The sequence below is a fragment of the Schistocerca gregaria genome, chromosome 6 (assembly GCF_023897955.1).
Source record: "Schistocerca gregaria isolate iqSchGreg1 chromosome 6, iqSchGreg1.2, whole genome shotgun sequence".
NCBI lineage: Eukaryota > Metazoa > Arthropoda > Insecta > Orthoptera > Acrididae > Schistocerca > Schistocerca gregaria.
The window spans coordinates 81,268,452-81,292,117 of NC_064925.1; the positions used below are offsets into that span (position 1 = coordinate 81,268,452).

The window sequence follows — 23,666 nt, forward strand, 5'->3', positions numbered from 1 at the left end:
GTGTATCTGCCAAGCTAAAGACCTGAAATAGGATTCAATTTCAAACTGAGGGGAAAGTTGTGGATTATGGAATTTGGACAAGACTCTTGCAGGTTGCAGTGTGTGGGAAATAAGTTAATATGCTAGTTACGGAAGAATCGGGGGCGGGAGGAGGGGGAGGGGTCGGCTAGAGGTTAGACCATCATATAGAACAAATGGACTATAATGAAAAAAGTTGAGGCAGGGGGTGAATGTTGTCTTCGAAGATGAAGTGGAACTGATAATTGAAAGTGGCCTTATATATTTTGCATATGATGTCCATCTCCTTAGCTGACAAGTCAGCGTGGCTGACTGCCATGCAGGAGGCCCAGATTCGAGTCCCAGCCAGGTCAGAGATTGTATCCTCTTGGGGAGTAGATGTTATGTTGTCCTCATCATCATCAATCTGCAAATTGCAGAAATTGTGTCAATTAAAAAGACTTGCATTAGATGGCCGAAGAACTCCACATGGGATCTCCCACCCAATAACACCCTATGATCATTTCTTTTAATTCCTGTCAAACAACAACACAACACTGCTTCAGAAAGCGATTGAAACTAAATGAAGTAATTGAGTAACAAATTTTAAGTGTTCAGTGGTTATGCAGGGGTGCAAGCTGTGTATTTAGTTGTGCACATTGCGAAAGAAGCATTGGAAGCTATATTGCATTTTAGGGCTTTGAAGAAGAAGAAGAAGATCTGGTACTTTGAATACTTCTTTCAACAAAAGGTTATCTGTAACGTACCAATATTTTTTAAGGACTGAAGTATCATTCACTATGTATGCTAAATAAATCATTTTAGGCTATCAGTATTTTATTTATCATTTACAGATAAACAACTTCCTGACAAGTCAGGAGACTGAACTTCTGAAGAAAGATACAATGTCTGTTGAAGAAGTTGCTATGGGATTCATTAAGGTTGCAAATGAAACCATGTGTCGCCCAATCAGAGCCCTTACACAGGTAACACTATTCAGTCACTGTCGAATGTAGTTAATTGTTCTTCAAAAACAAGATGGATTTTGGCTTTTCAGGTAGTTTTTTTTTCTTTTTTCATAAAATTAGATTTGGTTGCTTGAGCCTACGTGAGTGTTGTAGAGAAGAGATTTAGTTGAAGGCTAACTTAATACTAATTAGATTTAGCAATATCTCTTCCTTCTTGTACACTGATAGACATTAGAATCACAAGACAACATTAAGTTGTTTGTAATCAGTCAGATCCATTAAAGGGAAGTAGAAATGATTAAAGGTATGTCACAATGGCAATGTTGCAATGTGAAATATTGGCATACAATTTAAGTTATTTAGCGACTCTTTTGTGATGGTTTTGGAAGCTGTGTGACACTAGATACCATCATATGTATCTTGGATTGTGTCCCACTGCATATGCCACCTATTTTCCTGTATCCATATATGTGTACCACCCCCTCCACTGGTGATGACCTACATTAGAGCAGATTTTAACATAACAGAATTAAATGCATGCAGTTGGTGACTTAATTAAAGAAGTAATGTATAAGCTGTGAGTTTGAGAATCTGTACAAACATAGACATTGTTGTGCCATGCAGAATGGAAGAAACAGTTTTTACAGAAGCCCCTTGATATACCACTATGTTGATCCTGCAAGACACATTAGAGATGACTGAAACTGTAACTGCTGGCTTATGTGAGCTACAACATCTGCACGTATTTCTAGACAGCACAGCTGTGTTCATGAGGCTGATGTAATTAGAAACTGGTTATGAAGTGTTGGAAGACATGCAGATGATTGGTTCTTGGTGTAAAAACTGGCATGCTGACCCTTGACTTGCAGAAATTGGATGTAATGTATGTAAAAAAGATAGAGGCCCAAAACTGAATTTCTGCATGATTGGAAATCAATTCTCGAACTCAGTCTCAGCCGTCAAGCATTTAAGAATATCCACCCAAAACAATGTTAGATAAAATCACCGTATTAGTCAAGCTGTGGGTTAGGAATACATCCAATTCTGATTTATCGGAACAGTCCTAATGAAGTGTGATTCATCTGTCAAGGAGTTTGCTTTTGTAGACCCATACTCAAAAAATTGTTGATGTATTTGGGATCGATACTAACTTTGATGAATAAAAGGAAGAGATGCACAATTTATTATGTGTTTCTTCAGCCAATGGGAGAGCATCACAGAAATGCTCATTGTGGGATGGTACAGCACAAGGAATATGTCACGAATCTCAGTGGACCTTACCCTCAAAATTCCAAGGGCCACATCTGAGTACAAAGGAAGCACCATATTACAGGTACTTCACTCAAAATACGTATTGCACAATGACCCTGGCAGTAACATTAGAAAATTTGGGGTAGTATTAAGAATGTAAAAAATTATTCTTCGTGAATACTATCTGAAAATGAAATCATATGGTGGGAAAAGTCTTGGGCACAATGTGCACTCTTTGGCACATGTTCTAGGGTACAAGTGTTTATTTTCACACTGATGGTGAGATACAACCATAATCTGGGGTTAGACTGAAATAAAATTATCTGTGTGATCCGTCATCGTATCTGTATCCAATTGCAAATTTGCTGTATCTTGTAATCATTCTCTAATTATTATTCAGTAAATTGCAACTGTCTTAAAATATGAAGAATATATGTACAGTAAAATTGGAAAAATTTAAATTATAACAAATGAGATGCCCATAGTTTTAAAAGAAAGCAAATGGGTATTTAATGTGTTACTCAATTAAAATTGTTGGTTACATAAGTGATTCGGACTTCAATATGATCAGGATAGGTGAATTGTGGACTATGGGGTTGTGTAAGGTGGTTAGTACCAATAATAGTAGCTCCATTAATTCTCTAATGACTTTTATTACTTCTGCAAATGTGCATACATTCAGTCATTACCTGTAACAGCCAATTGGTACTGAGCATTGCTGTTTGAAGACATAACACAAATCTTCACCTTGCCTATCTGACCAACACTGTATCTGCTTACTAAGTTAGGCCACTTTAGATGCCTGCATGCACGACAGCATAAGTGTCCCTTCATTCATTCATACATTATATTCCATAAATCCCTGGTTTGTGTCCATCACACTGTGAACAGAGTTTTTGCAGGTCATGCAGTTATCTGTAATGAGCTATTACCTGAGGAGGAAAGTGGCACAAATATCCAGTCCCTCATGATAATATTTTAAACTGGTGCAAAGGTTGGCAACTTGTTTTAAATGTTCAGAAATGTAAAATTTTGCGCTTCATAAAATACTGGAAAGTAATATTGTGGCCCGTAAAATTACAGGAATTCATTCATCACCAGACTTCGTCTGCTGCTAGTATTTCAGCAGTAAAATGTTCAGCCATTTTTAAAGTGAGCCTGAGAGACTGACAGTAAAGTATTCTTGTCCGCCTTACCTCAGCTGAGAGAAGCAATGAGAGTACTATCTGGAACACTTAGACCTACACCTATTAATTGGCTACCTGTATTAGCTAATACACTATGTGATCAAAAGTATCCGGACACCCCCAAAAACATAAGGGTTTTTTTTTTTTTTTTTTTTTTTTTTTTTTTTTTTTTTTTTTTTTTTTAAATTCTAGGTGTATTGTGCTGCCACCTACTGCTAGGTAATCCGTATCAGCGATCTAAGTAGTCATTAGACATTGTGAGAGAGCAGAATGGGGCACTCGGCAGAATTCATGGCTTCGAACATGGTCAGGTGATTGGGTGACACTTGTGTCATACATACATCTGTGCGCGAGATTTCCACACTCCTAAACACCCCTGGTCCACTATTTCTAATGTAATAGTGAGGTGGAAACATGAAGGGACACGGACAGCACAAAAGCGTACAGGCTGACCTCATCTGTTGACTGATGACTGACAGAGACCGCAGACAGTTGAAGAGGGTCGTAATGTGTAATAGGCAGACATCTATCTAGACCATCACACAGGAATTCAAAACAGTGTCAGGATCCATTGCAAGTATTATGACAGTTAGGTGGGAAAACTTGGATTTCATGGTCAAGCAGCTGCTCATAAGCCACACATCACGCTGGTAAATGCCAAATGGTGCCTTGCTTGGTGCAAGGTGCGTAAACATTGGATGATTGAACAGTGGAAAAATGTTGTGTCGAGTGACAAATCGTGGTACACAATGTGGCAATCCAATGGTAAGGTGTGAGTATGATGATTGACCAGTGAACATCATCTGTCAGTGTGCCTAGTGCCAACAGTAAAACTCAGATGTGGTGGTGTTACGGTGTGGTCATGTTATTCATGGAGGGGGCTTGCAGACCTTGTGTGTTCTGCATGGCACTATCGCAGCACAGGCCTACATTGATGTTTTAAGCATCTTCTTGCTTCCCACTGTTGAAGAGTAATTCGAGGATGGCGACTCCATCTTTCAACATGATTGAGCATCTGTTCATAATCAATGGCCTATGGCGAAGTGGTTACATGACAGTAACACCTCTGTTATGGACTGGCCTGCAGAGTGTCCTGACCTGAATCCTATAGGACACCTTTGGGACGTTTTGGAATGCTGACTTCATGCCAGGTCTCACCAACAGACATTGATACCTCTTCTCAGTGCAGCACTCTGTGAAGAATGGGCTGCCATTCCCCAAGAAACCTTCCAGCACCTGACTGAACATATGCCTGCGAGAGTGGAAGCTGTCATCAAGGCTAAGGGTGGGCCAACACCTTATTGAATTCCAGCATTACTGATGGACGGTGCCACTAACTTGTAAGTCATTTTCAGCTAGGTGTCCAGATACTTTTGATAACATAGTGCTTAGCACCATCAGAAATCAGAAGAAAACTTCTTGTACAATAGGACTGGGCACAAAAAAATGCTTATAATAAAGGTATGGCAAAAAGCAAAATCTAGAATAGAAGCCTGTTTGATGACCCAAATAGAACAATTGTGACTTAGTCTGTCAAAGAAGAAGAGCCAATTAGTTTTTCCCTGTTACTCCGTCAGGTACACCTCTCTTGAACTGGGGTTTGGGTGGCTTTTCACATATGCTAAAGCCTTAGAAATGTCTTGTACTCTGACTCATGCCTCCATTATGACAGAAGGGGCTATGGGTCAGAAAGGTGACAGTTCCTTGTGTTTCTGTGTGCTGCCACTTGGAGAGTAGTTTGCTGTTTCTCTATTGTGGAAAGTATCTACATGTATACTCTGCAAACCACCATAGGTATAAGGCAGATGGTATGTCCCATTGTCCAGTCATTAAGGTTCCCTCTCATTTCATTCACATATGGAGTGTGAGTAGAATGATTGTTTGAATGCCTCTGTACATGCAATAATTATTGTAATCTTATTCCCTGTTACCTATGTGAGTGATATGTAGAGGGTTGTAGTACATTCCTGGAGTCATCATTTAAAGCTGGTTCTTGAAACTTTGTTAACAGACTTTCTCCGGATAATTTATATCTATCTTAAAGAGTCTTCCAGTTCAGTTCTTGCAGTATCTGTGTGACATTCTCCCACAGATCAAACAAGCCTGTGACCATTCAGTCTGAGCGTCTCTGTATACGTTCAGTATCCCGTATGTAGTCCTATTTGGTATGGGTCCCACAACATTTGAGCAATTTTCTAGAATCAGTCGCATGAGTGATTTGTAAGCAGTTTCCTGTGTAGATTGATTGCACTTCCCCAGTATTGTACTAATAAACCGGATCTACCACCTGCTTTGACCATGATGGAACCTATGTGACTATTACATTTCATGTCCCTACAAAGTATTCCATCCAGCTATTTGTATGATTTGGCTGATACCAAGAGTGACTCACTGATATTCTAGTCATAGAATCCAAATTTTTTTTATTCATTTTGTGAAGTGCATAGCTTACATTTCTGCTCTGCACATTTAAAGCAAGTTGCCAATCTGTGCACCACTTCAAAATCATATCAAGATCTAACTGAATATTTATGCAGCTTCTTTGCAACAGTAGTAGGTCATAGATAACTGCATCATCTGCAAAAGGTCTGAGGTTACTATTAATATTTTCTGCAAGGTCATTGACATACAACATGAATGGAAAGGGTCCCACCACACTTCCCTGGGGCACATCTAAAGCTTCTTCTACATCTGATGGTGACTCTTCATCCAAGATAACATGTTGCTTCCTCCCCACCAAAAAGTCCTCAGTCCAGTCACAAATTTCACTTGGTACCCCATATAATCACACTTTTGACAATAAGCTTAGGTGTGGCACTGAGTCAAATGCTTTTCAGAAATCAAGAAATACTGTATCTACCTGATTGCCTTGATCCATAGCTTTCAGTATGTCATATAAAAAAAGTGAGAGTTGGGTGTCACATGATCGATGTTTTCGGAATCCAGGCTGGTTAGCATTAAGCAGATCATTGTGTTCAAAGTACCTTATTACATTCGAGCTCAGAATTTTTTTTCTAAGATTCTACAACAAATTAATGTCAGGGATATTGGATGTGAGTTTTGTTGATCACTTCTTCTACCCTTCTTATAGATGGGTGTGACCTGTGCTTTTTTTCAAGAACAGGACATGGTTTTTTTGTTTGAGGGATATGCAATAGATTATAGTCAGAAGAGGGGCTAATTAAGCCACAAATTTAGTACAGAATCTGATGGGAATTCTATCGGGGCCTTGAAGCTTTTTTCAATTTTAATTATTTTAGTTGTTTCTTAACTCTACTGACAGCAATACTTATTTCATTCATATGTAGTATGTCTGCTACATAAATTGCTTGAGTACATTCCATGCACTACTCACAATTTGTCTTGTCATTGTTGATTGGTCAAGTGTCGTCAGTGCAGAGGACATTGTGTAGCTGTGCCCAATTTCTGTTGAAGGCAGTGGGTGGCTCTAATGAAATGAACAGATGAAGTGCAGGTCTTGTAGCCTGCATATTTTCTTCATATGAATTACAACTGTCCTCTTCTTCAAGTCATTGAATAAACTATATTTTGCTTATGGAAATTCTGGGATTGAAACAGCAAAGAGGATGGGCAACCACCTATTTGTGGATGAATGGTGGCTGGCCCACCTGTGCACCACCTATCCATTCACATGCAAGTCCTATTCCATCAAAGGTGCAGCTTAATATTCTGTTCTATTCTGTTTAGCTGTGAAAGTAAACATGTAATCTACCAGCTATCCTGCATCTATACTTAGGATGAATAACCAGATGGCTACCAACAGGGTACGTCACTGACAAAATGCAACTAATCACAAGCTTGAAGGCTGTTTTACAAAAGCTCAGAATTATGACTGTTCTTTTATTATTTACTCTTTGTTTCACTGGACCAAAAGAAAACCAGCAGAACTACAAACCAGCAGAACTTAAATACAAAAAATGGCTATAAACAAATGAATGATTGTCACAGTACAAAAATCGGCAAAATTTGTATTAGTTATAAATATCTCAGTCTGTCATTAAAAACTTTCATGTATGCCAGGATGCCACAAAATGGAATAAAAAATGTGGCATTGTATATGGCTAAGGACTTAATGAATTGTACAAAGTGAGGCCTTACATTTTTACATTCAGTGTTCATAAATTTTTATGTTATGTTCTTATCATTACAACAGTCTGCTGTTTACTTCTATTCATTTAGTGATAGCAGTGTATACAATGCTTTCTGTTGGATCAGTAAATTGATCTGAACTGTTAGAAATAGAAAATTATTTTATTTTCTCTGCTTCATCTCAGTGTAATTTTAAGGACTATAATTTGTAATGCACTTTTATTTTGGCTAGGCAAAGGGTTACGACACTTCCCGGCACATACTGGCCTGCTTTGGAGGAGCAGGAGGGCAGCATGCATGTTCAATTGCTCGTGCACTTGGAATGGGTACTGTATTTGTTCACAAATATGCTGGAATTCTTTCAGCATTTGGTATGGCTCTTGCAGATGTTGTTCATGAGGCCCAAGAACCATGTGCAAAATTGTATGAGAAAGGTAATTTTAATCCATAATACTGTAAAGCTATTAATTCTTATTTTATTTTCAGGAATTGTCCAAGCATCAACCACATAAAAAAACATTGGATTTTAATCAGGCAAAGGAAGAAGCTGCCTTTGGTAGTGGGTAAAGCAGAATGTATCATTTGCAAGTTGTATATGAAATTGTAGAGTGGAACAAAGAATTTAAATTACTGGACAAAATGTTCTCAGTTTTCAAACTGCTTCTATTGAAAGCCTTATCACAGCTAATGCTTAATGCAGTACAAAAAAAAGAGCATTTTATATTTGTGTCTTGAGTACCTGGCGAACACATTGCTATGGAAACAAAACATTGTCCCATGTGGAAAAGTATGCTGTGAGGTTCAGTTCATCTTAGATTGTGTGACAATAAAAGGGGGGGGGGGGGGGGTTACAAAACACTGTACTTCATTGGTGCAAACGGAGTAGGATGCAGGTAGGGCACAGCCATGCTTTGCTTTTATCACAAGAGTGCAAAGCAACTACAAGTGAAGAGAATGGTGTCATCTAGAGACTGGTGGGCATGCTTAGTCATACCAGGATTTATTGACTACTCCTTGTAAGTAAATACTCGGATAATGACCTAATTACAGATGACAAAAAAATGCAAGAACAACATGATTGCATGGAACAGTCTGTGAGAGGTCTTTATCCAAGAGTGAATGTCATTTGCATGGTGGTGGTGACATGACAAGAAATAAAGTTGAAAACATTACAACACAACTTGATGTGACAGCAAAATGTGTTTTGAGAGAGTCTACTATGATATAGCTTTGAAAGATGTCATTCATTTTTAGCATTGTGTTTCATAATCTATTACCCTTTCTGAGACAACAATTGCTTCACAACATTGTATGTTTCAGCTATGAACCATATTATGATATGTATGAGTATGTTTCTTTTTTTTCCCCACAGATTCATTTACTTATCTAGATGAACGTCTTGATGCACTAGAAGCAGAGTGTCGGCAGAAATTAATGGAACAGGGGTTTTCTACTGAGCAAATTGAGACTGAACCGTTTCTACATCTTCGATATGAAGGAACAGATTGTGCACTAATGTGTTGCCCTCGTAAAACGAGCAAGAATTCAGTGTCTGAATGTAAACACGGTGACTTTAAGGAGACTTTTCTCCAAAGGTTTGTTTCCACAAAAACTGATAGTTGTAACTTAATATATGTTTTAATATTATCTGACAAATATTTAACAGTTTTTGGCTTATATAAATATAAGTCTTGATGTGGTTTGCCCACGATTTGACAGGAGTGAGTGACATTACTGTACACTCTTGATCTCAACTGTGGTTTCTGCTGCTTCAGGCATAGATAAACATGTAGCAGCTTGGAGATCTGTTTCCACATCTTCTAGTGTTTTTATGAGTGCCAAACTCAATATTCTGATGTGTTTTGATGTGATTACGTGCTACTTGATGAACATAACTGGTTTCAGCCATTTTCCTATGTCAAGAAAGATATTTTGATGAATTCTTTGTGCAATCTGTTGCCAGTCCCTGAGCAGTCACTTACCAGTTGGAGCTGTGGTTACAGGTTTCACAGTACATACTGTGGCTGGATAGTGATGACAGCAATCTGTGATTCTAGGAGAAACATATCTCTTATTTGGTTAAACATATATATACCGGATACATCTGAGCATGAGCCTTGGTAGTTCAAAAATTGATCATGACACTTTTGAAAGAAATTGAAGACTAGTTATGCAGTCAGAAACAAATTTAGTCGTAATCTCAACTTATTGTATAGTAGCGTTCCTATGTTCCATCACAAAGGGAAGGTTTTGTGAAATGTCCATTCAGCAGAATTGAGCAGTAAGAATCTTGTGTGAAGTAAATAAATGTGCAATTTGAAGAAGCCCTTTTTAAAAATCTTCCAAATACATGCACTCCATAATGGTTTTTGACTCTGGCAATAATAACCACTTTCACCTGAACTGTGATGTATGTAACCACAATACATGACACAAAAATAAATTTTAAGTAGAGTTTGCCAGCTTGTCTAGGGTTCAGAATAGTTTTGTGCTCTGGTGGGAAGATATGCCACAAGCTTTTAATATAAAACAAGAACTGGAAAGCCCAAGTAATTCAAAATAAAATGTCTAGATTCAAGGGTTTAAAAGTTCTTTTACCTGCATGGCAAGTGGAAGTGTTCACTATAGAGCACTGTGACAAGCAGTAATGTACTGTATGTTAATGGGTTGTAGGCACATTTCAACTTACGTACGACTGATTTTCCTGAAACAGAGTTGAGGAAGTTCATTTCTGCAGACAGTTTGGCTTTGGCCACTCAGCAGAGAAGTCTTGAAGCTGATGAAGAGATACTATCTGCAGATATAAGTACAGTGCATGAATACTTTAAAAAGTTGAGATTAACACCAAACCCAAAAAGATCTTAACACTAGAATAGTCAGTGCAAAACTAGATCACCTTTAATGCTTTTAATGATCAAGTCCTCCACCACCAAGACTTCCAAAAATATCTAGAAATACTCTGAATAGAACCTTATGCTACAAGAAACACAAAGAAAACACTGCAGCAAAGCTGAGATTGTACAGTAATGTCATACAGAAGTAGAATGGTACCTCACGGGGTGCAAGATCTATTACGTATGATGTTCTTCCTTAGGACTCATCTATCCTGTTGCTGAATACTGTGATCTAGTGTGGCTTAATAGTACAGTTGCGGAGGCAGCAACTTTTTTCCAAAGTAATACTTTTTTTAAATGACTTACTAAAATTTGACTGGCACACACGTGGATAGCTTTAAGTAGTATAGTGACAGTTTATTGATAATGTGGTATACAGATTAAATTTGTGTGATTTCTTGTGTGACATATTTGATTCATTCCACATCTCTGAACATTTTCTTTCGTGGAATGGAGTGCAGAATGCTATAGGCAGAATGAATTGATGGATAAATAAATTGCATGTTAAGCAGTCTGTGGGTTATTTAAACCAAAACTGTATTTATACTGCTTTTATTTTTCTGTCCTTTCCATCTTTGTGTGAAAGAAGATGGTAACTGATCTGTAAATTATGATGAAGCACTTTACTTAAATATATGTGTAATATTTGCCAATTATTTCCACAGATACCAACGTGAGTTTGGATTTACAATTGCTGGTAGAGCTATTGTTGTGGATGACATAAGAGTGAGAGGTATTGGGAAGTCCATGATAGATATAGATCATAAAGTGGAAACAGCTACTGAGCCTCCAGTTCCAGACAAGGTAACATTACACAACATTATTTTGAGATGTCATTCAACTCAGTTTTATAGAAAGATACAAATAATATGATATTGTGTAACATATAAAAAGAAGTACAGGGTAATGGAAAGTAAGGAGAGACTAATTCAGAGGTAGAAAAAATTCAAGTGTGAGTGGTGGAAGACAGAGCAGACTTAACAGAAGTGTAAGGGTTGAATTTACAGCATTGAAGAAGAAGAAAAAGCTCATAAAAAGGGGAGGATGATCTGCAGATAAATGTTACACAGAATTTAATTTAATCACAGAGGAGTGTGTGCATGTCAGTATTTTTTGACAAGTAAGTGCTCTGTGGTGGTGGCAACTAAGGAAACCTATCCATACCTTTGGTTGTGCCTAGGTACCTTCGCACTGTGGGCCACACCGCAGATGAGTTCACAGCCTCTGCACCACCCGTGCCTGCTTGGCTTTGCAGAAAGCACATTCTCTCTCCACTACACAAATAATTAAGGGATATTGAGTACATCCATCTGGAAAAGATTTGTTGTAGCAGAAAAATAAAGACAGAACTATAATTTAACAAAGAGCAGAATGAAATTGGAAGCACTGTGGCCTCCTAAAAGCGTACATGACACAAAAACACTCCAAAATAATGCCAAGTGTGTGCATTTCCACACACACTCCTAATACCTCTGATAAGACATTATAAAACAGTTTATTGTATTGCAGCAACTTGTAAACCAAAGGTACTGTTCACATTAAACTGCTTTCTACTGTATCACTCGTACACATTTACTACATCCAGAACAATTTTCCATTAGCTATAAACTACTGTCAACTGTTACTCACAAATCAATAGTGTGAACCAGAATACTTTCTGGGAGGCTGCACTGCTCAGAAGCATGTTACCATCAACAATTTAAAGCTTTTGATAAGGCAGCACGGGTGTGAGGTGATAGCACATTGAAGAATAGCTTTAGAAGTATGCATCCATCTTTGATACCAGTGGAGGCTGGATTGTGGCAATTGTATGTGAGCTGCCTTTGGAAAAATAGATGACATCAAATTACAGTATATCATGTTAATAATGCTGCTTCTGTGGAGCTACTGATGCATAAGACCTATCAGCAACAATGGCTTCTGGTTAGATCTCACTCACTGACTATTCTAGAAGATACTCCAGTGCAACACCTTCTTTTTTTAACACCTTCTTCCCTAAAAAGATGATGGCATCACTTCGGTTAAGTTGTATCGGATTCTTTGCTAATTAAACTTTGTCTAACACGTGTCTTTGAAACTTAACACAGATGTTGCAAGCAGATAGACATTACTCTTATTGACCTGGTCAACAGCCATGCTCATTAGCATGCTGCTTCTGGAATTCAGGGAGCTGTCCCAGCCAAGATTGAATTTGTTGAACAGATTGACGATGAGGTCTAGTGTGCCGACCTGCCTGGATATGGTTCTAGACAGTTTCCCACATCTAACTTCTGGGCTGGTACCTGTGTACTGCCCCTGTTACATGATTCGCGAACAGTTCAAAAACATTTTCATACTTTCATGTGGGATAACACTAGTTGCAGACAGGTGGGGTGCACAGATCCATCCTGGGGAGGAAGACAGCAAGAGTGTCTGGCCATCCTCTACCTGTATGATTAATATTTCCAAAATTAACTTGCTGACCCTTTGAAGATACAGGATAAGGCAGAGGAACATAACATTCATCTCATTCTCCATTTCATAATAGCACACTCGAAATGTATAAATACCGTGTGTCTTCCCCATGTTTGCATAAGTTGGGACCATTGAACGAGGCTGTTTGATAGTGTGGAGCCATATGAGATATACAGAATGACTGATGATAACAGTGGGAAGAACAAGGGGCTACCTGGCCCTTGAGTGTAGTGTGAGGTGGCAAACAAAGAGTGTGATCAACTGACTGTCTTCAATTTACAATGCTGCTATCTACATTTACATCTACATCTACATCTACACGATTAATCTGCTATTCACAATAAAGTGCCTGGCAGAGGCATGTTCTATCACTGACAGAATGAGCTTTGGTTTGCTGTGCACTGCGTAATACATTAGACAATGCTGCTGCAGGACACTAGTTCTAGTGGTGAGCGCTCCTGCTCCAAGTGCTCATGACTCGGAGTGAAAGCAAAATCTTGCTGCTTCATAGAGTAAAAGTTGAATGGTCCTGGGCTAAATCAACAGTTCCATCCTTTTAACCAAGGACTGTACTTACAGATAAACTGTGCCATTACATAAGTTCACCATATGCATAAATACACCAACGTTCTAGAAGCTTTGAGACTCAGAAGCTGAATTGTATCCAAATGTCAAATCAAACATTTTTCAGCCATCTAAATTTCTAAATTGTTATTTTATTTGGCTTTCAGTTCTGGCAATATGTCACGCCATTTTCAAGCACCCGAACCAACGTGTGGGAAGATTCCCATCTTTGATCCAATTGAAATAGGAGCCAGCATTCAAAGACTGGTAGCTGTGGATTTTTGAGACAGTGATCCCTTCAAACATCATCTGAAGATGGCGTAATTGCCAAAACTGGTAGCCCAGTAAAATAACAATTTGGAAATTTAGACGGCTGAAAGGTGTTTGATTTGACATTCTGTACTGAACAACTGAGGTCCCACAACCAACTGTGAAAAGATGGACATTCAGAGACTTGAACTGTATCCAACACCATGCCATTCATGGCAAGCAGAGCTTTCCTTTGCTTCATCAGTCAGTTACGTTATCCTGCACAGCTGTCTGGCAAGTAATGCAGTAATGCAGTAATGCCAGACATGTTGTGCATCAGTGCTTTGGTCCCTAGTGCATTCTTCAGTGCTTAATTTAATAGCAATGTAGTTAGTGACAACAATAAGATACACATACATTATTCAACACAAGTTATCAATATGTAACAGAACTGTTTAATAATGTTGCTGTATAAATCAGATGGTTATAGAAAAAGTTACATAAAGACATAATGAATGAAATAGACCAGGGACTCTAACTCTACCAGGGACTCTAATTCTATATCATGCTAATATATGGTGAAAGTAAGTCACTTGTTACAATAACTCACTTGTTCAAATGTACACCTGTGTAACCAATATGACTGTTAAAGGATTGTGCATATTGTCTGTGTAAATCAGTGGTCCATGCCAATTAATTTTTAAAGAGAGTTCAGTGTTACTTATGGTATAGATACTGCTTTGTGAAAGATGATGAACTACGTCATTCTTTTCAATCATACTAATTTGGTTTTTAGTGGAAGGGCAGGGATATTTGAATTGCTTTTCATAGAGATGTGAATTGGAAGATTAGTGAGAGGTGTAGGGGTAACTTAGGGCTTAAGCAGAATGCCACTGGCATTGTCTTAGGAAATACTATATGATTTACATAGCATTTGGATGGAACTCCATGAAGCAGATATATTTTCAGATAATGGCTTTGGAAGCTCATAGATTTGAAGGAGAAACTGGTTGATCATTTCCAAATCAGAATAGAATTTTGTAGTGAAGATGACATTTTGATGAGCTATTTTTCATGGCCTCTGAAAAGGCGAAAATATTTGGAAGGAATATATTTCTATACAAAGTTGTCAGTGTAATTTGCACACAAGAGGACACATGTATATCCATGGAGCAAGCCATGTGAAATATTCAGAATAAAGCAAAGGAAACATGGAAGCCAGTGTTCATACAAAATTTTTCATTTCTGTACTGACTGGATTGAATACTGTCATAGTTTTTCTAGCACACAATAAAACAGTAACAGTTGTTCCTTTTTAATGCAGTTTTCTCTATTTTAGGTAACAAAAGTCTATTTTGAGGGTGGATACAGAGAGACATCAGTATATTTACTGAGTGATCTGAAAGCTGGACACACCATAGCAGGGCCTGCTATCATCATGGACAACCTCAGCACCATTCTGATAGAACCTGATTGCACTGCTCTCATAACATCAGGTGGAGACGTTAAGATAACAATTGGCTCAGGAGAACTGAAGAAGATTGGCACTGAACTAGATTCAATCCAACTCAGCATATTCTCACACCGATTCATGAGTATTGCTGAACAAATGGGAAGGTTTGTAGAGAATATAAATTGGACAACTTTTTTTATCATGGTTTTATAGGAGTTAAAAGTTTTGCTCTAAGCACTTACATTATTTAGCTTTCAACATATATGAAATGAAGCTTTGAGTATTGATTTGTAAGATGATACAGTTGTTACAATCCAATGTGAAAACTGTTGGTAGCAGTAATTTTTAGTTTATTCATCACAGCTGGGGTTTGATTTCATTTGACCTCTTCGGAAACACACTAATTGGACAAAGATTTGTGCGACAAAGGCTGGATTGTTGTGAAAGATGTGCACAATATTTCGAAAACAGAGTTGAGTTGTTCGTGTTAGGTGATCTTGTGAAATTGGTGGCAGGAGGCCCAGGAGCACTCACGTTGCACATGTGTCCACCTCATATGTCTTCTATGGCCTGCAGTGGGAAGCCAGTTGTCTGGCACTGGGTTGGCAGTGCAACTGTTACCCCTCTGTCCGGTGCCACAATTATTTTTAACTTCCCACCTTGTATATACCAATGAAACTAATAAAGGTTATGGCAAAGTTACTCAGAACCCTGTCAGGGGAGACTTACTGTACGGTATGAGAAGGAAGGATTGACTGTCGGTGCCTGCAGTGGACTAGGTTTGTAAGCCTGAGAACTCAATGGTGGAAAATAGGGTAAAAAGCAAAACACAGATTACAAAGAAAAAAAAAAAGCATCATGCATGAGTCAATAAGAGTGGCAGGCTAAGATCATTATACATGGTAGACAGGTGAAGGGGGGCAGGAGGTCGAAAATATAGTGTTGAAAAATAAAAGATATAGAAAAATAAAAGGGAACTGTTGAAAAGGAATAGGCATTGGGAAAAAAACTGCTGAGACCATAGAAATTATCATAAATTTATGCCAAGAGGGTGGTGAGAACGAAGCATTTGTTTTAATGCCAGTCCTCTCAGCAGAGTTCTGAGAGACTGATGTCAGGAGGGAGATCCCATATGGCATGTGTGATGAAATGGACACTGAGGTCTTGTGTGTCATGGTGTAGAGAACGCTGTGCAACAGGATATTGTGTGTTGTCAGGATACACTCTCTAAGCCTGTTCGTCCTACCTGATAACTTCTTGGTAGTCATACCAATATAGAAGTGTGAACAGTGTTCATATAACAGATGGTACATGATGTGTCATTTCACAGGTGGCTCTCTCATTGGCAGTATAGGTTTAGCCTTTTACATGGCTGGTATAGGTCGTGGTAGGGGGGAGTGTCAGACAAGTCTTAAGGCCCTAATGCAGTTGGACTTGTTTGTCAAGTTAACTCTTATCAGGCCACGGATTTATTGCACAAGCCTGTACATGTACCAACAAAGTTTGTCAATTTAACCTGACTTTTGAGGCAGATGCTGTTCACTTAAGCTGTATACTGACAGCAGTGGGAATGGCTACAAATGCAAATAAAACATTTCTAACATTGACCCCAGCAGTGTGTTTAAATATTGAGACAAAAAGGAGTTACTGCTCCAGAAAATAGTTTAAAATGAGAGAGAAATATAATTATGAAACCTGTTAAAGGAAACATTATACTCAGAACCTGATGGTTGCATCAACTTTCTTCAAAAGGACAGTGAAACTTTTGTAACTCATTTAGAGTTACTTTGCCCCCACACTGATACAGGAGCACAAGTATGAGAAAATTTATTCTCTTTTACTTCATCCTTTAATAACAGTTCATTAAAATACCACACTGTGTGAACTACACCATCCATGGAAGAACAGGAGAACTTTGATTCTTTTTTAATCTTTTTTAATTTTATTGCACTCCTGCTTGTATGTCATGTGTAGAATATTGATTTTTCTTCTTAACTTTTTTCTGTGTAATATATGGCTGGGAAAGATGCAATACCTCTACCATTTTGATAATGGCAAGTGATATTTTGTTTTTCATCCTTGATAGTAGTTTCCATAGTAATGGAAACTAATGACACAGCTAGGTAAATTGCAATAAAACTATTTTCCACTAAACAAATGTAGTGAAACATCAATGCAAAGAACATCTGCAATCTTGTGAAATTTTCTGTCTAGCAGAATTCCTGCCAGACATGTCAAGTATATTCTATTTTTGATGAACATGTCAAACAGCACTGTATACAGTCAGATATTTGGCAGATTGTTTTATTGTGTACAGGGGCCTTTACAGTGGGGATGGGCACAGCAATAGGATAGGGAAACGGTTGCAAAAGGAGCATGCGGTCTGACCAGGATCTTGCAGAAATTTATTTATTTTATTTCTTTAAATTTTATTTATTTATTTTTGTGGGGCTGGGGGGGGGGGGGGGGTTAAGCTATTCTGGGTGTGTTGTGTGTTGGGCAAAATGTGAGACAGAGCTGATCTTATTTCAGGGCATGATTTTAGGAAGTCATAGCCTTGTCAAAGTGGCTGATTAATATATTCAAGACCAGGATGTATTGCATGACAGGTCTACTCCTAACGTGTCTTTTGGAGGTATCAGAAGTACCAAGATTGGATGTGATGGCTCAGGAAATCTGATTTTAAACTAGGGTTCTGGATGACTTTTCCATAGCTCTTCCCATTTCCTAAACCTCACTAGTCTTTTTCCTCCGTCTGCATCTTCTTCTTCCTTTCTCTTCAATGATTCTGCCACAAAGAGGAGCCACTGTCTCGAAAAGCTTGCAAGTGTCCGTATCTTTCATATGTTTTTTCTCCTGCTGCCACTTTTTTAGTAGATTATTTGTTTATCCAATGATCTTTTAAGCTTGAATGATAAAGTCTCACCTTGACATCTACCATTCATTAAGTAGTGGGAAATTATTATTTTATTTTCATGAGCCAGGGTTAAATGGGTTTCATGTGATACTAATTTCTATGAATTCTCATATAGCCAAGTTCTGTATGTTATATGTCAGTGCTAGCATCTTGATTTGGGAGCAGTCCATGGTGTGTTGAGTCATAAACCAAAGTTCTGTAAACACTGACATGTCAGGTGTTTGGTGCAGTGCTCTTCCACTACTACGAAAGAATACTTTTAATTTTTGTATGTGGGTGGAATATGAATTGCTGTCACTATTTCTGTGTAGCACACTAAATATTGCCTGAGAGAGTACTAACGGAGGTGATATTGCCAGTGTATGGAAAGGGGTGTATTCATAATATCTCTGCCTTCTTATCATGTGTATCCTGGTGATCCACTGGTACAGGTAAGGGTTGGGTCAAATTTTGCTGTCTTGCGTATACCCATTACTGCTGAAGCCTGTTTTTCCTAGTGCATTCATTATGTTCTCAGTATCAGATGAAATATGGGCTCAATGTACCAATTTGTGGAGAACACAGCTTTTGTAAATTGGATGGTGGTGACAGTGTACAAGTAGTTGTAGGTTTCTATCTAGTGGTAACTAATTTAGGAGAAAAGGTAACAACTTACTGAGTATGTGTTACCTCTACTTATAAATTATTTATAGTCAGCCAGAACTTTACACACCATATTCGTATCTGATGGTTTACAGTAAACTCTATACCTAGAGTACCATTTGATTTCCTCTTGATCAGCACATCTAAAAATGGTAGTTTCTGTCCTGTGGTGAAAGCCATGTGTCTGAGGCTACAGGAAAGTTAGAGAATAACTAGTTGTGTAAGACGGATTATAATGTTTGAAATTTCATATAAAGGTGCTTTTACTCTTTTTTGACTGGCTTATAATTATATGGAAAGGGTTTGTTCTCAATAGTAACACCGTGGAGTTTTTAAATGTTATGGTTTTAAATAAAATGAGCTTCAAAATAATTTGGCATGGTCCACTAGGCATATATTTATTTGGTTTTTAATTTTTTTTGTGGAACACATAGTCATGTAACATAAAATTTGTTAGTTTCAGTAAAACAGGGTTTGATTCTGCTTGACCATCTAATTTGTCACACTGCTAAAACTGTCAGAAAATTTATTGTGAAGAGCATTTTTTTTTCTTTCAATTTTGACCTGTTCCTATCGTTATGAGAAAATCTTTCTTTAGTTTCAAAATGTTAACGTGTAGAAGAAATAATTTCTTATCCATAAACATATTTTTATATGAAACACACACACACACACACACACACACACACACACACACACACACTGAATGATGTTTGCTCATTTATAAGTCTAAAATTAGCTATGCAAATATTCAGTACCCACAGAACACTTGCTTATTAAAAGAACAGATGCCATAAGGGGAAAAATGTCCTGTCTCTCCAAGCCTGTTGCAAATGTTTCCATTTGACAACGCTTTTGTGGCTTGCATGCCAGTGTACTGGATTATTTATTTCAGATGCTTCTCACTTGGCCTCACAAAGCTTCACTTTTATAGAAAATGTATGTGTTTAGTAAAGTCCACTGAAATTTAGTGTCCTGTTATTCTGTCACTGAACAATAAAAGTTTACTAAAATGAAAGTCTTTAGTTTAAACTGAAAACCTAATACCTCTCATTCAGTGGTCTGTTTTAAGTTAAAACATTATGTAGAAGTTCATGTTGTAGCATAATGCGTAAATGTATATGTATTGGTTGAAGAAAAGCAAATTAGTTATCAGTCACACTTAATGACTTAAATCTTTTGCATCATTCACTCAACAATAAAAAGGATTTTCATTTTATCTTCAGTAGTTAGAGAGTAATAATAATTATTTTACCCCATCAGAGGCCAAGCCACCAGTGAAATCACCCCTGTCATTTACCAGCTCTGCTGCAATCATTGCACAGCTTTTCATATTGGTACGACTACCAACCATCTGTCCTCCAGGATGAATGACCACCAGTGTGTAACATGCAGTGCCTTTTAGCTACTTAGTATTCATATTTACACTCAATTCTTAGCTATGACATTCTTTTTTGGGGAACAAATGCACAAAATATGAACACAATAGAGATCTGTCCAAAACACTGGGGATTTTCACTGCTCCATGCAATTACATTTACCAGTCAGTTGTACACATCAAAAATAACATTGGTAATTACTGCACAAACAGTTCTGTCCATGACCTTGCAACAAGAGATAGACTTGAACTACATTTACCAAGAAAAAATAAACATAAAACTCAAAACAGCATTTTCTACCAAGGAATAAAACTGTACAATAAATTACCAAAAGAGATTAAAGAAATTGCAAAAATACACTTATTTAAAAAGGCAGCTAAAAAGTACTTGTTATGCAGTACATTTTATACATTGAAGGATTACTTAGATAAAACAGAGTAGGGGTTTGTTAAAAATGTTATACTAATAATAATAATAATAATAATTAATAATAATGTTTATAAAACATCCAACATTCCGCATAACACATATTTCACTTTGTTTTTTCCCTTCTTTTTTCGTTTCTAGAAATAATTACCCCCAAGCTATGCATAGCACAATACTAACACCTCTTCCTCTTTCTGAGCTAAACACATCACTCATTATGGAGGGATTCTGACTCAGTTTTTCAGGATAGCAAATGGGAAGTTGTGGTGCGCGTACATGTGAATGGGAAGTTGCGGTACAGATAATGGCCTAGAGATTACGTGTGTGTGTGTGTGTGTTTGTGTGCGTGTGTGTGTGTGTGTGTGTGCGCGTGTGCGTGAAGTGTTATGAAACGAAACAATGTGTGTATAGTGTGTGCAGTGGCTGATAGTGAGATATGAGTGAACAGTGTGCCATTACATTATTTAATAAGTTATTTGTAAAAAAAGTATTGTATACCAGGAGTAAATCTAATGTTTGTCTCTAACTAGAACTTTGTAAATATATCTGTATACAAATTATCTTATTTTAAATTGATCTAAACTTGTAAATACTTTGACATGTCCTATATCCTTTAAAAAGAAATCTACAGGTGAATAAAGCTACTACTACTACTACTACTACTACTACTGCTGCTACTACCACTACCATTACCACTACCACCTCTGCCAATGCACCCGCCCATCTTTCCTTGCTCCTCTCCAGTTTTGCTCCTTTTTTTCCCCACTTCCCAGACCCACAACGTCCTGATGCTGCGCTTGTTGGCATTCTAGTATCTGCACACTCCACCAGACAGTGTTCATCTCTCTCCCCACCTGTACCCTGCTATCTCTTTCCCTTCCCTGCTACCTCCAGATTGCTGCTTGCATCTCACAGGATAGTTGCATTCCAGCCGGAGATGCTGGAGTTTGCAGTTGCGTGTTTGCTTGTGTGTATGGATGGTGAGTGTTTCTTTTTTGCTGATGAAGACTGTGGCTGAAAGCTTTATGTAAGTGTCCTCTAATTTTGCCTGTCTGGAACTTACTGTGTCTTTTTACAATAAGTAGCAATCTGTATTTTGTGTCATTCCACATCAAGGGGACAAGGGGTCCCCCACTTGACCATCTCCAAATCTAATAAAATTTGGTGTGTGAAGGTTCTATATGGTCCATGGTGGTTATATAAATATTTTCAGTTCAGTACCTTCAGTGACTGAATTTTTAGGGGCTTTTAAAGAGAGCCTTCTTATTTTCACATCACATATGAAGATGCAAATGTGCCAAGTTTGCTAGAACTTTTAAAAATGCCTAGCAAACATTTGGTCATCTGCTTTAATATGCATAGACAACTTTCTATGCTGAATGACACCATGGCAAAAATTTGGGACTTTTTTTTTAAATTTCTTTTAATACGTAAAAAAACGTTATGCTTGGAATACCGTCATCATAAAATTTGAACAAATCAAATGGAGTCAGTATTTGGTTACCTAAGGGTCTCTGCAAACTAACATGGGCTGCTAGTCTTTTTACTGTCCCCCCCCCCCCCCCCCCCCCCCCCCCCATGCCATCACAAGGCAATTTACGGTGGCTTGTTCCAAAAAAATTCCATTTTACAGTGACGCCAAACCCTTTTCATGCAGACATAAATTGATGAAATTTTTGAAATTCTTATATTGAGCAGCTGAATATGACTAAAGAAATAAGTGTTCTTATTGTTTTCAATCTTTGTCTTTAAGTACACTGTTAACTTTATTTGCAATGGTACCATAACGGAGACAGTTGCTGATCATACAGATACTAATACTCTGATATTCCTTGCCACCACTATAGATAACAAATGGATGTAATGTGGCCTGACTATTCTCCCAAAGAAATTCTTGCACAGCACCTTGAACGACAAATGAATAATTCTCAGCAAAATCTATCAATATAATTAATTCATTTTCTGTGAGATTTCCTTTAATCTGTTTAAGGTATAAACTCAAGTCTTTTGTCACAAAGTGATGGCTTCTTTAACAGGTAATTTTGAAAATCAGTGCCTCCATGAAATCTTCAGCAGTTCTGATATGTCTCCAATGTGTGTCTGTTGGTATGGTACCATTGCTTGTATTACATTGTTTCTTCTGGGTCGTAGTCTTTAAAAGTGTCTTCAAGAAAAGCCTCTAGTTGTATTTTTCCTTCATATTCCTCAGAATGTTGCAGCATACACTCTTTAGATTACAACTGCATACAATTTTTTCCTCGCAGAACGTTGTAGTCATCTTGGATGGATGTTTCTGAAGCCAACATTAATTCGACATTTTGATGAAATGCACATAAACAAACTAAATGTGATCCAGAAGTACCAACAATAGTATACCTTTTCAGCCTGACCTCACAAAATTTTGAGAAGCTCAGTTGAGTTCCACATTGCTTAGGAGAAGCAATGAACATCTTTTACAGGTTTTAAAGGAGCAGGTATTTCTGCTTGTGATTCTTTTTCCCATTTATTTTTACTACAACACAATCCTTGTAGCTTGGACACAAAAAAGGAAACCACCATCTCAAAAAAAGTGAGAACATTTTGTTTTACTTCATTATTGTGCTTTTTCCCTTTTTGGTTTGCAGGTGTTGTCAAAATTCCACCGTCCACCTTTAGTTTCCTAGACGTCTTCTCCCTTTAGTTGAAACAGCAAATTCATTAGCCGTGTTTCCTATAGTCCAGCTATTTGGGGCCATGATCAAATTTTGAACTTCCTTGAAGTCCGAAGCTAATTTTAAGTTCGCCAATTAAGATGTCCATATCTGTACATTTTTGGCGCTCTTCTGTTTGTATCTGAGCGGTATCTGCTTGGCTCATATTAGTAATGATGCCTTGGGCTTTCAGAACTGTGCACTTTATGTGCTGATCCATCGGAGCTTTAATGGTGACTCTCCAAGTGTTAGTAATGAAGTATTAACAGTAAAGCAGGCATCATCGTCATCATCATCATCATCATCATCATCATCATCCATGTCTTCAGTAGATGGTTATTCTTGCTTATCCTGGTGGGATGATTCTTTTTGGGCGACTTGTCTATATTTGGTACAAATATGATGACCAGATTTAAAAACTTCATTAGTCAGTAACTTTAACCTATTAGACACTGCAATTCTTACTGCCTTTAAAGACTTATTGG

At 37.8% G+C, this 23,666-nt stretch overlaps 1 protein-coding gene across 1 annotated transcript in view; it reads left to right on the top strand.

The window, feature by feature from the left end:
- LOC126278089 (5-oxoprolinase) overlaps positions 1-23,666 on the top strand; it is a 154,025-nt gene that overhangs the window by 67,694 nt on the left and 62,665 nt on the right. Inside the window, exons 7-11 of the mRNA XM_049977931.1 lie at positions 852-983; positions 7,746-7,947; positions 8,886-9,108; positions 11,073-11,211; positions 15,014-15,291. Coding sequence (XP_049833888.1) covers positions 852-983; positions 7,746-7,947; positions 8,886-9,108; positions 11,073-11,211; positions 15,014-15,291 — 974 coding nt within the window. The remainder of the gene's footprint in view (positions 1-851; positions 984-7,745; positions 7,948-8,885; positions 9,109-11,072; positions 11,212-15,013; positions 15,292-23,666) is intronic.